Raw genomic sequence first — 16,698 nt, forward strand, 5'->3', positions numbered from 1 at the left:
TTTTTGTATTCTTTGGTTAAAATACCCAGTAGTGTGATTCCTGGATCATACAGTAGTTCTATTTTTAATATTTTGAGGAACAGCAATACTGTCTTCCATAGTGGCTGCACCAGTTTGCATTCCCATCAACAGTGAGGGCACCAGGGTTCCATTTTCTACACATCTTCACCAATATTTGATGTATCTTGAGGTTTTTATTTTAGCCATTCTGACAGGGATGAGGTGGTATCTCATTGTGATTCTGATTTGCATCTCCCTGATGATGGGTGATCTTGAATATGTTCTAATGTGTCTGTTGGCAATCTAGATGTCTTCTATAGAGAAATGACTGTTCATGTCTCCTGCCCATTTTTTTTTTTATTTAATGTCAGTTAGCCAAGGTATAGTACATCGTTTGTTTTTGATATAATGTTCAATGATTCATTAGTTGAATATAATACCCAGTACTCATGATATCATGAGCCCTCTTTAATTCCCATCAACTGGTTACCCCATCTTCTCCACCCACCTCCCTTCCAGCAACTCTCAGTTTCTGAGAGTCAAGAGTCTCATATGGTTTGTCTCCCTCAATGATTTCTTCCCATTCAGTTTTCCCTCTCTTCCCCTATGGTCCTCTGCACTATTTCTTATGTTCCACATATGAGTGAAACCATATGATAACTGTCTTTCTCTGATTTATTTCACTTAGAATACCCTCCAGTTCCATCCATGTCAATGCAAATGTTATATATTCATGCTTTCTGATGGCTGAGTAATATACCATTGTATATATGAACCACATCTTCTTTAGCCATTGAAGTACCTCTTGGCTCCTTCCACAGCTTGGCTATTGTGGACATTGTTGCTACAAACATTGGGGTGCAGGTACCCCTACAGATGACTATGTTTGTATCCGTTGGGTAAACATGTAGTAATGTAATTGTTGGGTCATAGGGTACCTTTATTTTTAATTTCTTGAGGAATCTCCATACTGTTTTCCAAAATGGCTGTACCACCTTGCATTCTCACCAACAGTGTAAGAGGGTCCCCTTTCTCCACATCCTCATCAACATTTGGTGTTTCCTGTCTTTTAATTTTTTGCGATTCTAACTGGTGTGAGGTGGTATCTCATTGTGGTTTTGATTTGTATTCCCTGATGGCCAGTGATGCTGAACATTTTTTCATGTGTCTGTTAGCCATTTGTATGTCTTCTTTGGAGAACTGTCTGTTCATGTCTTCTGCCCATTTCTTGACTGGATTACTTGATTTTGGGTGTTGAGTTCTTTATAGATCTTGGATATGAGCCCTTTAGCTGTAATGTCATTTGCATTCCCATTCTATGGGTCACCTCTTAGTTTTGTTGACTGTTCCTTTGCTGTGCAGAAGCTTTTCATCTTGAGGAAGTCCCAAAAGTTCATTTTTGCTTTTGTTTTCCTTGCCTTTAGAAACATGTCTTGCAAGAATTTGCTGTGGTCGATGTGGAAGAAGTTAATGCCTGTGTTCTCCTCCAGGATTTTGATGGATTCCTGTCTCACACTGAGGTCTTTCATCCATTTTGAGTTTATCTTTGTATATGTTGTAAGAGAATGGTCCAGTTTCATTCTTCTGCAGGTGGCTGTCTAATTTTCCCAGCTCCATTTACTGAAGAAACTGTCTTTTTTTCCATTGGATGTTCTTTCCTGCTCTGTTGAAGATTAGTTGACCATAGAGTTGAGAGTTCATTGTCTTGCTGCATTTAAAATTTTTTTTCTTTATCACTATATTTTGTAAATTTAATTATAATATGTCAGGGATGTCTGGGTGGCTCAGTGGGTTAAGCCGCTGCCTTCGGCTCAGGTCATGATCCTAGGTCCTGGGATTGAGTCCCACATCAGGCTCCTTGCTTGGCGGGGAGCCTGCTTCTCTCTCTGCCTCTGCCTGCCACTCTGCCTGCTTGTGCACACACTCTCTTTCGGACAAATAAATAAAATCTTTTAAAAAATATATATCTTGGTATCAGCCTTTTGTTGATTTTGATGGGAGTTCTCTATGTCTCCTAGATCTGTGTGTCTGTTTTCTTCCCTAGATTATTGAAGTTTTCAGTGATTATTTCTTCAAATACATTTTCTGTTCCAGTTTCTCTCATCTTCTTCTAGGACTCCTTTAATACAACTGTTGTAACCTTTGATGGAGTTACTGAGTTCCCCAAGTCTATTCTCATGTTGCATAATTCTCTCTTTTTTTCAGCATTATAGCTTTCCATTATTTTGCCATCCAGGTCATTAATTTATCCCTCTGCATCTTCCAGTCTGATATTCATTGCATCAAGGATCTTTCTAACCTTCTTTTTTGTACTTTTCATCTCTGATTAATACTTTAACTCTTTTATCTCTGTGGTAAGGGTCTCACTTATGTATTCCATTCTTTTCTCAAGCCTAGTGAATAGCCTAATGATCCCTGCTTTATATTCTCCATCAGGCATTTTATTTATATCTGCTTCACTTAGATGTCTGGCCACAAATTTATCTTCTTTCATTTGGGATAAATTCCTCTGTCTTCTCATTTTTTCTAAGACTCTGCCTTCTTCTGTGTGTTGGAAAAGCCATTTATGTTTCCCTCTCTTGACCTAAAAGTAATGGCCTTATGAAGAAGAAGTCATGTACTGCTCAGGGCCTAGAGCTTCAGGGAGTGTCTACAGTGTGTTTCTTGTCTTCTGCTCTTATATTCTGTCTGCTCTATCCTTCAAGTCAGTCATTGCAGAGGATTTCTTTGCCTGCTGTTGGCAGTGTTTAGTGCCTGGCCTAAATGTGGGGAGTTTTAATTAGGTGTATTCTGATATGTTTGGGAAATGAGATCTATCACCACCTCCATGGGAACTGAGGCCCTGCAAAACTCTCTGATTGGCAGATGTGATATAAGCTGGTGTTTGTGCTGGTCTTCTGGAGGATGCACCAACTGCACAGGACTGAGGTAAGCACTACTGAGAAGGGCAATTTCACTGGAGTACAGGGGAATAGGGCTTAGGGTAAGCAAGCAAGGCCACCAGTGTCCACACTGCATTACTTCCTGTGGGTGGCTCTGTGTTTATGCTGAGGGGTGGGGCATGGAACTGGTAACCAGCTTTGTTCCCAGAGAGGTGTCTCAGTGAGTACTACCTCTCAGGAACATGCTCTGAGAAAAGCAAACAATGTCCCCACTGTATGCCCCAAGCACTCTCCAGATCACTGTTTCCATACTGTATGTTCCCAATTATTTTTGCCTGCCTTCCCTCCAAGAACACTACACTGCCTTCAGGGCTCTATCCTAGCCAAGTTTGTTGACCTTTAAAAATGTAGGCTTGAAGCCGTGCTGGCTGCAAGAACTCATAAAATTCAGCACCCGCCCCCTTCTATTCCAAGCCAATTACTTTGGGGAGACATTCTCCTTGTACATTCCACTACATGCTCTTCTCTCTCCTGCCATTCTCGATGACCACAGCTATGTTCCCTCTGCCACAGCCAAGATCCATTTCTCCCCTAAACCACATCTCTGTACTTCCTAACTTCTTTGATGTGGCCTCTTCCTGTAGTTGTCAGTCTTCAGGTTGGTTTCTGTGATATTTAGGATGATTTGATAGTTACCTCGTTATAATCATGGAATGAGGTGAGTTTAGGGTTCTCATATTCTGCCATCATCTTCTTGTCTTCTCTCCTGCTACTTTAAAAATTTTTTTCTTTATCAGTAAGTTTTTCATTATGATTACCATGTATCTTGGTGTGGACCTCCTTAGGTTGATTTTGTTGGAAGAATCTCTGCTTTCTGGATCTGGATATCTGTTTCTTTTCCCCAGATTAGGAATGTTTTCAGCTATTATTTCTTCAAATAAATTTTTTGCCCCCTTTTGTCTGTCCTTCTGGGATATCTATACTGTGAATATTATTATGCTTGATGAAGACACAGATTTCCTTAAGTCTTTCTCATTTTGCATATATTTTTTTCTCTCACTGACTTTGCTTGAATACTTTCTATTAGCCTGTCTTCCGGGTTATTAATTTATTCCTCTGCTTCCCCTAACCTGCTCTTTATTCCATCATGTATATTTTTAATTTCAATTATCATGTTGTTGGTCTCTGCTTGATTCTTTTTAATCTTTTTGTTAAGGGTCTCGCTAATATCTTCCACTCTTTTCTCAAGTCCAGCAAGTATTATAATTATTACTTTAAATTCTCTATCAGGTATAACACTTATATCTGTTTTGCTTAGGTCTCTTGATATGATTTTGTCCTATTCTTTAATTTGGAACATGTTCTTCTGTCTCTTCATTTTGCCTAAGTCTCTCTGTTTCTGTGTTTTAGGAAAGTTAGCTACATCTACATCTCCTGTTCTTAAAAATGACCTTATAAAGAAGAGGTACTGTAGTGCCTCAGTGCAGCATCCCCTGTCCCAAGGAACTGATGCTCATGGGGTGTCTTGTATGTGTGTTGAATATGCCCTGATGTGTCCTAGTCACTTTTTTCTTCAGTCATCTGCAGAGACTCTCTGCCTATTGCTGACAGTATTTGCTCCTTAGTAGAGCACATTTTATAAGGTGCACACTAGTCTAATTGTGAAATGAGACCTGTGGCAGTGGACCAGTGCTGTGTGGGTAAGGCACACAATTTTAACAGGATTGTAGCTTGGGCTTCCATAGGGCTTGCCACCACTGCCAGGACCAGGAGCACCAAAATGAGTACACCAAGAGAGAAGGTATTAGTGAAATTTGCATGGGTCTTCTGGGGAAAGGGATCCCCAGATCCAGGGATCTGGGACTGAGGCAAATGGGAAGTTTTGGTCTACTGAAGGGTGAGAGTGTGGGGCTTAGTGAAAGCAAGTTAAGTACTGAATATCGGCATCATGCTGGTTCCTACAGGTAGCCTTGTGTTTATGCTAGAAGGTGGGGAAGGGAGATGGCACCTACTATTTCCTTTGCTCCTGGAGGGGTTTCCCTTTGATTCCCACTACTCTGAGAAGGGCTCTGAGATGAGTAAATAATTCTCCCTCCCATATACTCCATGCATTTTTCAAACTGCTGCTACTATGCTATACCTCCACAAACTATTTATTGTGTTGTCATTAAAGACAGAGCCAGCTTCCTAATATGCTCTGGGCTCTCTTGGAGCCAGCCTGCTAGTTTTTAAAATTCCAGGCTTGAACTCATGTTACTTTTAAGAACTCAAATTTTGGACACTCTTGCTTTCAAACTCAAATATTACAGAGATTCATCTTCTCCATGAAAGTTCCCCAAAGTAGCAGTCTCTCTTCCCTCTTTTCACCCACAGTGTCCCTTCCTCCGAGGAACAGTCCCACATACATGTTTAGTTCCCCACCATGTCCTCACCCTGCCCTACCCTCTTCAGTGTGGCCTCTTCTCTATGTTTACTTGTGGAGTTTCTTCTGTCAGCCTTTAGGTTGTTTTCTGGATTATTTACACTGAATACGAGTGTCATCTGGCTATATCTGTAGGATGAGGTGTGCTTAGAGTCCTCCTATTCTGCCATTTTCCCAGGCTCCTTACACTGCTTTTTTTTAATGTATTTTGTCCTCAGCCACATTTCAGAATTATATCATTAACAAATTTGTGTATTATCTTGCATTTTTTCAAAGGAAAATAAAAATAAAAATAATTATACTTTTGTCTATCCATTTATGAAAATGTTTGTAGTTTTTTTCATTTCTTTACTCATTTAACAAGAATTTCATAAAGAATTATAAATACCAATATCCTAGTTTAACTGAGTTGAGCTGCAATGAGGGCATTATTGTCCACATAACAGTGCCTCAGTTTGAAATAGATTTATTTTATTTGATTAAGGAAGTTTATTTTTCTTTCTAGTTTATTGTTTTGAATAAGAATGAAAATTAAATTTTATTAATATATTGCTAGTACATAAAATGAATGCACTTTAAATCTAGAATATTAGTATAATACATAGACCTATTAGTTTTCAAGGTCAAAATTATTCATTTAACAGTTGTTTACAGATATTTCCTTCACTTGTTGACAATTTTAAAAGAACATAATGTAATTTACCTGGAAAGCCTGTTTCAGTTGTTCCTGAAGGACTTTGTTCTCAGTTTCCAGAGCATGTGCTACTTTCTATGTTATAATATAAGAGGAAAATTGCATTCATTTTAGTATTTGTTTCTATAAATTTATTGTTACAATTATTATCTTTCTAAAATCCACATAAAGCCAAGATGATGACTGGAACATACACATTTACTTCCACATTTCTCAGAAATAATGGTGGATAATTTCTGCAGCTGTCATTTCCTATCTATTTTCTACAGGAAAACTGACTTCAATATGATAAATTATTACCACAATAAATTAAATATTTCATTTTTCCCCTTTTCTCTAGACCTGAAATATTTAAATACAAACATTTCAAATTTTATCAAAAGAAGAAACTCTACTCTTAGCAGAAAATAAACATAGTTCTGACTTTGTGAGAATGAATGGATTCTGATACACATGAAATGTCTCAGCAATTCTCTATCAGATGAGAGACAGTTGAATAATCATATCAAATTCCCCAGTTCTGTTTCTGGTACAGGAGGGTAAGTTCCTACTGGACAGACCCAGCCACACATAAAAACTACAAACCCTAAGCAAAATACAAATATCAACACTAAATAACAACAAAGAATAGGTAGATTCTTGAGCGAAAGTGATGCTTGGAAGAAGAGTCCTAGGTAAGATTCTCGTTTCCTGGCTTCTAGTCTGAGGGCAATCCTACCTGAGCCAGACAGGGCATCTAATAGCTGATTAAAACAACAACAACAACAACAACAAAAAGAGTTTTTACGAACCAGAAGAAAGAAATCAGGGAAATGGCATCACTGAAAAACTTAGGGGAAGTCACACAAAGAAGAGAGAATGACAGAAGGAGACCCAAATTCTGTATAAACCCTTACCAAATTTCCCCCAAGCCCTAAACCACATATACCTATGGAAGACTCTAGCAGCCTTCCAAAACCTAAAAGAACTGAAATGCAATTTAAGTGGTTGCCTAAACACAGAATTTTCATTTTGCATCCAATAATGTTAAGTATATTAATGGAAAACAAACAAAAATCAGACTAACCATATAGTAGAATATAGTAGAATATAACAGAATATAGTAGAAGAATATAGTAGAATCCGGAGTTTGAATGACATGATATTCCCAATATTCAGAACACAATTTACAATTACTTGACATTTAAAAAAACAGCAAAATGAGACTTACTCATAAGATAAAAACAATCTACAGTGATCCCAAGATAGATTGAATTTTAAAGTTAGTGTATAAGAATTTTAAAGCAACTATTATAATAATACCCAAAGTAAGGGAAAATAATGATGGAAATAATAAAAATTCCAGCAGATTAGTATGACCTATAAAAAATAGCCAATGTAGGTGTGCCTGGGTGGCTCAGTTGGTTAAGCGACTGCTTTCAGCTCAGGTCATGATCCTGGAGTCCCAGGATCGAGTCCCACATCAGGCTCCCTGCTCAGCAGGGAGTCTGCCCTCCCTCTCACCCTCTCCCCTCTCATTCTCTCTCTCTCTCTCTCTCTAAGTAATAAATAAAACCTTTAAAAAATAGCCAATGTAAATTATAGTAGAGAAAAATACAGTATCTGAATTTTAAAAATTTAAAGGATGACCATAGAAGCAAATTGGATAGGACAGTGGAAAGAGTTAGACCATTTGAAGATATATCAGTAAAAAATACTTATCTAAAGACATGAGAACAAATATCTTAAAAATGAAGAGAGACTGAGGAGCAATTGTGATACTATGAAATATCTAACATGTAATTGCATTCTCACAGGAAAAGGGAGAGAGAAAGTAATAGAAAAAGTGGTTGAAAAAGTATCTGAAAATTTCTCAAATTTGGTGAAATTTCCATACTCGAGATGCTCAGCAGACCCAAGTTGATGTATGTAAAAAAAAAAAAAAAAAATCATGCCTACACACCTCAGAGCGAAATGTTCAGAACCAAGTAAAAGGAGAAAGTCTTTTTTTTTTTTTTAAGAATTTATTTATTTAAGAGAGACACAGTGAAAGAGGAAACACAAGCAGGGGGAGTGGGAGAGGGAGAAGCATGCTTCCTGCTGAGCAGGGAGCCTGATGCGGGGCTCAATCCCAGGACCTGGTCTCATGACCTGAGCTGAACGCAGATGCTTAATGAATGAGTCACTCAGGTGCTCCTAAAAGGAGAAAGTCTTAAAAGTAGACAAAGAGAATGCCAAATTACACAGAGAGAAATACTGATTTGAATGATTGCTTCTCATCAGAAAAATATGAAGTTTAAATGAAAATGGAAAACCATCTTCAAAGCGTAGAGTAAATGTGTCTCTTCTGAAAGTGTTATGTCAAGAAACAAAAGAAAGCTCTAAATCTATATTTTTGTTCTTACTGTAATTTGAGAGGACACAGCATCAATGAAAACAAAAAAAGGTAACAATGAGGACAAAAACAAGCCTTCTAGCTACTGTTCAAGGGATCTCTATATAGGACTATAATGTACCAAGGAAACTCACATTCATAAATGGGCACAGAAATATAATAAGCCATCTACTGGGACTAAGTAACTTCAGAGAGGAAAAAGAAATTGAACAAACCACAAAGGTATCCCCACTAAGGCAGACCTAAAGGGACAGACAGAAAATAACTGTAAAAGAACAAAACTCAGAAAGCTCTGATGGATGCAATTATAAGCCATAAATTAAGATCCACTGAGATTATTTTTTAAACAAGGCTTTGAACTTAAAATGTCAAGAGGGAAGACACTATTAGACTTCATGGTAAGATGACAGAGTAGGAGGATCCTAACCTCACCTCACCACACAGAAACAGTGCAAATAACCCAGAAAAATACCTAAAGACTGGCAGAACAAAGTCCACAACTAAATGTAGAGAAAAGACTGCATTGGAGTGGAAAGGAAGGGTGGAGACACTGTAGGGACCTAAATGGATAGTGCACCATCCATGGGAGGGAGGGAGGGGTGAGAAACAGACTATCACAATGGAAATCCTGACAGGGAAGATGAATCCCCATAGCATTTGGCTCTTTAAATCAAAGGGACCAGATTTCATGAGTTCTTACAACCAGCAGGTCTTAAACCCTAGAATTTTCAAAATAGCTCCACTTTAAAAGAACCTAGAGGATATTAGGAAGCTGAGTCCTCAGGCTTAAAGAGAAAGCACAATTGCTAGGAAGATACAGCTTAGCAACAGCACTTTCAAAAATATCTGGGACATACAGGAGGGAAAGTTAGTTAGTAATCCCAGAGTTCACTAAGGTAATTCTACAGTAAAAAAGGGAACTAGCAGGTGCCATTTCCTTCCCCATCCCACAGCATAGTCACATAGCTACATGCAGGAACCAGCCAGGCACTAGCATTCACTACCTAACATGCCTACACCATGCCACTCCTCCCTCCAGCTGAGACTGCCTCATTCCCAAAACTGCGGGTCCCTTCCCCAGAAAACCAGTGGAAATAATGCCAACACTGCATCTCCTGATTCTTGCAGAGGACAAGTACATATTGTTAAAACTGCACCCTCTGAGCAGCTGTGTCTGGCTCATACACACCTCTTCGGGAAGAAGACAGAGGATGCCCCACCCACCACTTTCAAGGGCAAGACATAAATGACTTTCGTAACACAGAGAAACAGACACAGATAGTTGGGCAAAATAAGGAAACAGAGGAATATGTCCCAAATTAAAGAACAAGACAAATCACAGCAAGAGACCTAAATGAAACAGATGTAAGTGTTATGCCTGATAGAGAATTTAAAGTAATGATTATGATGATATTCAGTGGACTTGGAAAAAGTAGAAGAAATCAGTGAGACCCTTAACAAAGAGATTAAAAAGAAAACAATCAGAGATCAAGAATATTATAGTTGAGGGGTGCTGGGTTGGCTCGGTGGATTAAGCCCCTGCCTTCAGCTCAGGTCATGATCTCAGGATCCTGGGATCAAGCCCTGCATTTGGCTCTCTGCTCAGCAGGGAGACTGCTTTGCCCTTTCTCTTTTGCCTGCCTCTCTGCCTACTTGTGATCTCTGTCAAATAAATAAATAAATAAAATATTTTTATAAAATAGAATATGATAGCTGAAATTAAAAATACACATGATGGAATAAATAGCAGGCTAGAGGAAGAAGAGGAATAAATTAATAACCTGGAAAACAGACTAATGGAAAGTATGCAAGCAAAGTCAGTGAGAGAAAAAAAATACATAAAAAATTAGAAGAGACTTAAGGAACTCAGTGACTTCATCAAGCATAATAATATTCACAGCACAGAGACCCCAGAAGAAGGACAGACAAAAGGGGCCAGAAAGTTTATTTGAAGAAATAATAGCTGAAAACATCCCTAACCTGGGAAAGGAAACAGATATCCAGATTCAGAAAGCAGAGATTCCCCCAAAAAAATCAACCCAAGGAGGTCCACACCAAGACTTATGCTAATTGAAATGTAGTGATAAAGAGAAACTTTTTTAAGCAGCAAGAGAAAGAACAGTTACATACAAGGGAAACCATATAAGGCTATCAGCTGGTTTTTCAGCAGAAACTTTGCAGGCTAGAAAGGAGTGACATGATAAATTCAAAGAGCTGAAAGGGAGAAATCTGCAGCCAAAAATACTCTATTCAGTAAGGCTATAATTCAGAATAGAAGGAGAGATAAAGGGTTCTTCTAAAGGGCTCATGACTACTAAACCATCCCCACAAGAAATATTAAAGGGGACTCTAAGAGTGGAAAGGAAAGACCGTAAGTGAGAATATGAAAAGTATAAAACAAATAGAAGTAAAAATAAGTCTATTTGTAAATACCAGTGAAAAGATTCACAAAATAAAAGGATTTATAGGGGCGCCTGGGTGGCTCAGTGGGTTAAGCCTCTGCCTTCAGTTCAGGTCATGATCTCAGGGTCCTGGGATCGAGTCCTGCATCGGGCTCTCTGCTCAGCAGGGAGCCTGCTTCCTCCTCTCTCTCTCTCTGCCTGCCCCTCTACCTACTTGTGATCTATCTGTCAAATAAATAAATCTTTTTAAAAAAATATTTATGATATGAGACCACATACCTAAAATGGGGGAGAGTGAGACAGTAAGCAATGGGTTCCAATTTAAGTGACCATCAACTTCATAAAGATTGTTACATGCAATGTTCTGTACAAACCTAATGGCAACCCCAAACCCAAATCCAGTAATCGATATGAAAAGAATAAAGAAAAAGAAATCCAAGTATATCACTAAAGAAAACCAGTAAATGATTAAGGATAGCTAAAGCTAAAGGGATCAGAGAAAAACTATCAAAACAACCAAAAAACATATAACAAAATGGCAATAAATGTATACCTATCAATAATTACTTTGAGTGTAAATGGATTAAATGCTCCAATCAAAGAACATAAGGAAACAGAGTGGATATAAAAACAAGACTCATCTATATGCTGTGTACAAGAAACTAACTTCAGACCTGAAGAAACCTGCACATTGAAAGTGAGGGAATGGAGAAACATCATGCAAGTGGATGTCAAAAGAAAGCGGTAGTAGCAATACTTACGTCAGACAAAGTAGACTTTAAAACTAAGACCGTAATGAGAGAAAAAGAAGTACACTATATAATAATAAAAGTGGACAATCTAACAAGAAGATACAATTATAAATTTTATGCGCCCAACATGGGATCACCTAAATACATAAAACCATTAATAACAAAAATAAAAGATCTAATCCATAGTAAGAAGAGAACTTTAACACCCCACTTACATCAATGGACAGATCACCCAAACAGAATATCAACAGCAAAACAGTGATTTTGAATGACACACTAGACCGGATAGGATTAATGGATGTATTTAGAAAATTCCATTTTTTTTTTTTAACTTTTTATTTTTTATAAACATATATTTTTATCCCCAGGGGTACAGGTCTGTGAATCACCAGGTTTACACACTTCACAGCACTCACCAAAGCACATACCCTCCCCAATGTCCATAATCCCACCCCCTTCTCCCAAACCCCCTCCCCCCAGCAACCCTCAGTTTGTTTTGTGAGATTAAGAGTCACTTATGGTTAGTCTCCCTCCCAATCCAATCTTGTTTCATTTATTCTTCTTCTACCCACTTAGAAGTGGAGAAAATTCCATTTTAAACAGCAGAATACACATTCTTTTCAAGTACATATGGAACATTTTCCAGAATAGACTACATATTACTACATATTAGGCCACAGACAAGTTTCAAGAAATTTGAAAAGATCAAAGTAGTACTCTGTGACTTTTCTGACCACAATGTTATGAAACTAGAAATCAACAACAAGCAAAATCTGGAAAGACTACTAATATATGGAAGTTAAATAAGATGCTACTGAACAATGAATGGGTCAACCAAGAAGTCAAAGAAAAAAATCAGAAACTACATGGAGACAAACGAAGTGAAAACTGAACAGTTCAAAATCTTTGAGATGCAGCAAAGGCAGTTCAAAAAAGGTTGAGGGTTGCTGGGGGGAGGGGGTTTGGGAGAAGGGGGTGGTATTATGGACATTGGGGAGGGTATGTGTTTTGGTTAGTGCTGTGAAGTGTGTAAACCTGGTGATTCACAGACCTGTACCCCTGGGGATAAAAATATATGTTTATAAAAAATAAAAAATTATATTAAAAAAAAAAAAAAGGTTAGTTTATAGCAATAAGGCCTACGTCAAGGAGGAAGAAAATTCTCAAATAAGAAACCCAACCCTACCCTTAAAGGATATAGAAAAAGAAGAACAAACAAAACCCAAATCCAACAGAAGGAAGGGAATAATAAAAATTAGAGCAGAAATAAATGATACAGAAATTTAAAAAACAATAGAAAAGGTCAATGAAATCAGGATCTAGGTCTTTGAAGAGATGGACAAAACTGGTAAACCTCTAGACAGAATCATGAAAAAAAGAGGACTCTAATAAAACAAAATCACAAATGAAAGAGGAAAAATAAAAAATGATGCCACAGTAATACAAAAAATTATGAGAGAATATTATGCAAAATTATATACAAAAAAATTGGACAACCTGGAAGAAATGGACAAATTCCTAGAAACATATAACCTACCAAAAATGAAGTAGGAAGAAATAGAAAATTTGAAAACAGTGATTACTAGCAAAGAAGACGAATCAGTAATCAAAAAAAAATCCTAACAAAGAAAAGTCCAGGATCAGAGGACTTCACAGGCAAACATTTGAAGAAGGATATTTCTTTTATCAAACTAACCCAAAAAATAGAAGACAAAGGAATGCTTCCAAAGTCATTCTATTAGGCAAGCATTACCCTGATACCAAAACCAGGTGGATACCACAAAAAAAAAAAAAAAAGAACTATCACCCAATATCTCTGATGAACACAAATGCAAAACTCAACAAAATACTAGTAAACCAAATTCAACAATATACTAGAAACATCATTAACCACAATCAAGTTTTCATGCAATGCGAAGTTGGTTCAATAATTTTGTGATGCATGACATCAATAAGAGAAAGGATAAAGACCATGTGATCATTTCAATAAATACAGAAAAAGCATTTGACAAAGTATAACATCCATTCATGATAAAAACCCTCAACAACATAGTTTAACAGGAACATACCTCAACATAAAAAAGGCCTTTTATGAAAAACCCGCACATCATACTCAGTTGTGAATAACTGAGAGTTTTTCCTCCAAGGTCAGGAACAAGACAAGGCTGTCCACTTTCAACACTGTACTAGAAATACTAGCTAAAGTAATCAGACAACAAAAACAAATAAAAGGCATCAACTGTTAAAGAGGAAAAAACTTTCACTATTTGCAGATGACGTGATACCATATACAGAAAACCCAAAAGACTCCACAACAAAATTACTAGGACTGATTATTGAATTTAGTAAAGTTGCAGGATACAAAATAAATGTACAAAAATCCATTGAATTTCTATACATTAATAATGAAGCAGTAGAAAGAGAAATTAAGAAAATAATGCCATTTGTAATTACATTAAAAACATAAGATGCCAAGGATAAATTAAACTAAAGAGGAGAAAGACCTATATTCTGAAAAGTGTAAAACATTGATGAAATTGACAATGGACACACAGAAATGGAAAGACATTCCATGCTTATGGCATGGACGAAAAATATTGTTAAAATGTCTATACCAGGATGCCTGGGTGGCTCAGTTAAGCATCTGCCTTTGTTAGTTAGGCTCAGGTCATGATCTAGGGTCTTGAGATAGAGCTCCACATCAGGTTCCCTGCTTAGTGGGGAGCCTACTTCTCCCTCTGCCTGTCACTCCTCCCGCTGTGCTCTTTTTCTCTCTCTCTGACAAATAAATAAAATCTTTTTAAAAATGATAATAAATAAAAATAATAAAATAAAATGTCTATACTATCCAAAGCAATCTACAGATTTAATTCAATCCTTATCAAAACACCAATAGTATTTTTTTAACTTTATTTTTTCAGTGTTCCAAGATTCATTGTTTATGCATCACACCCAGTGCTCCATGCAATATGTGCCCTCCTTAATACCCACCACCAGGCTCACCCAACCCCCCCACCCCCATCCCCTCCAATACCTTTCACAGAACTAGAAGAATGTTAAAATTTGTATGGAACCACAAAAGACTTCAAATAGCCAAACCAATCTTTAAATTGAAAAGCAAAGCTGAAAGTATCACAATTCCAGATTTCAAAGCCATAGTAATCAAAACAATACGGTACTGGCACCAAAACAGACACATAGATCAATGGAACAGAATATAAAACACAGAAATAGGCTCCATAATTATAAGGTCAATTAATCTTTAACAATACAGGAAACAATACTGTTCTATAGAAAAATAAAATGGTAAATGTGGTAGGCAAAATACTAATTCTAATATGGCCAGCATGATCTCCATCCCTGTAGTTATGCTCTGAATAATCCACTCCCTTTGAGTATGGGTAGGACCTGTAATTTGCTTCTAGTCAAGAGAAGATAGCAAAGTGAGGAGATGCTACTTACTTTATTAGATTGCAGCATATAGCTAAAGTGATGAGATCTCATTCTCATGATCATGTTATATTTAAGACTCTGTCTTAGCAAAAGAGAGAAACCTTTGGTTGGCCTTGAGGAAGAAGCAAGCAGCTGTGATATAAACTACGTATGGAAAAGGTCCCAAGGCCAAGTGCCTCAGTCCTAGGAAGGAACTGATGTTTGCCACATGAGCTCCATCCACATGAGCTTAGAAGGGTACCCTAAGAGAATGGAATAGAGCTTACCTAACACCTTAATTGCCTTGAGTGAGCATAGGACAAACTAGGACATAGGTAAGTAAATCTGCTCAGTCTCTTAACGCACTCAAATCATGGGGTGATATAAGTTGTTTTAAAAACTGAAAAATTTATGGTAACTTGTTATGTAGAAATAGAAAATTAATACCATAATATTTTATATTCAATATCTCAAGTATACTCTCATTTTCTTCCCAAATTTATGTTACCTGATTCTTACAGAATTCAGGTGTATGCTTGTCCAGCCATTCACTGAAATGAGTAGTATGATGCTCTGGCAGTTATTAAAAAAAGTTAACATGTACACACACACAAAAAAATAAAGGTATTCCAAGGTCAAGATGAAATAAAAGGTTATTTACATTTCACTGAATCACATAAAAAAGTGTGGGCTCTATATTTCACAATTTAATTTTTTCTTATTTGATTTTTACACCTCTTATACCTTGTTGAGATAGAAAAGATAATTGTTTTACCCATTTTAGTGACCAAAAATACAAACTTTAACAAGTAGGTTAAAGAGACTTGTCCAATGGGATTGGGAGGGAGACAAACCATAAGTGACTCTTACTCTCACAAAACAAACTGAGGGTTGCTGGGGGGAGGGGTTTGGGAGAAGGGGGTGGGATTATGGACATTGGGGAGGGTATGTGCTTTGGTGAGTGCTGTGAAGTGTGTAAACCTGGTGATTCACAGACCTGTACCCCTGGGGATAAAAGTATATGTTTATAAAAAATAAAAAATTATTAAAAAATTTTTTAAAAAAAGAGACTTGTCCAATGTCACAAAACTTAGTAAGACCCTGTTATGACTCCCAGTAGGATCTTATTTCCTCCATGATATTACCTGCAGTTGAGTGACCCATGGTGATTTTCATAACCTTGACAATAAATATGCTTGGATTTACCATTTTATTTTCTGGAACTTACTGAGAAAAAACCAACCAATAAGGAAGAACTATCTCAGAAAGAACTTTAATACAGACATAGAAATATACACACATACACATACACATCCCTATGTTCACATGCATACTAATGTTGTCTGCACATATAATTATCAGAGAATATCCTAATTAAATTTATATGCATAGAGAAAGTATGTGTCTTACTTGGACTTCAAGCAACTCTCCTTTTCTTTTAAGATCTCTAACAAGAGACTTCTTCCTGTTATTAAAAAGATTTTTAAAAAATAAAAAATAAAAATATTTTTAAATATATCATGATATTTTAAATTGCATGACTACTTTGATTTCTTTGGTACTTAAACCATTTTTAAATAAAATTCCTCAGAAGAAATTCTTATTTTTAAGAATCATAAATCCATATAAGTGATAAATAATTGAATAACATTTCTCAAGCTAATTTCTCATGGTATGATTAAAATATGGAAGTGGAATAAGGCAAGGATTTTCAAAGTACATTGATCATTTTTTCCTCTA

General features: G+C 36.8%; 1 protein-coding gene across 1 annotated transcript in view; it reads right to left on the reverse strand.

Annotated features, from left to right (window-relative positions):
* CCDC7 (coiled-coil domain containing 7) overlaps positions 1-16,698 on the reverse strand; it is a 431,686-nt gene that overhangs the window by 306,207 nt on the left and 108,781 nt on the right. The window contains exons 15-16 of the mRNA XM_082742485.1: positions 16,369-16,423; positions 6,008-6,073 (exon numbers count right to left, since the gene is read on the reverse strand). Of these exons, the coding sequence (XP_082598611.1) occupies positions 6,008-6,073; positions 16,369-16,423 (121 nt within the window). The remainder of the gene's footprint in view (positions 1-6,007; positions 6,074-16,368; positions 16,424-16,698) is intronic.

Source organism: Mustela nivalis (assembly GCF_964662115.1).
Source record: "Mustela nivalis genome assembly, chromosome: 7".
Lineage (NCBI taxonomy): Eukaryota > Metazoa > Chordata > Mammalia > Carnivora > Mustelidae > Mustela > Mustela nivalis.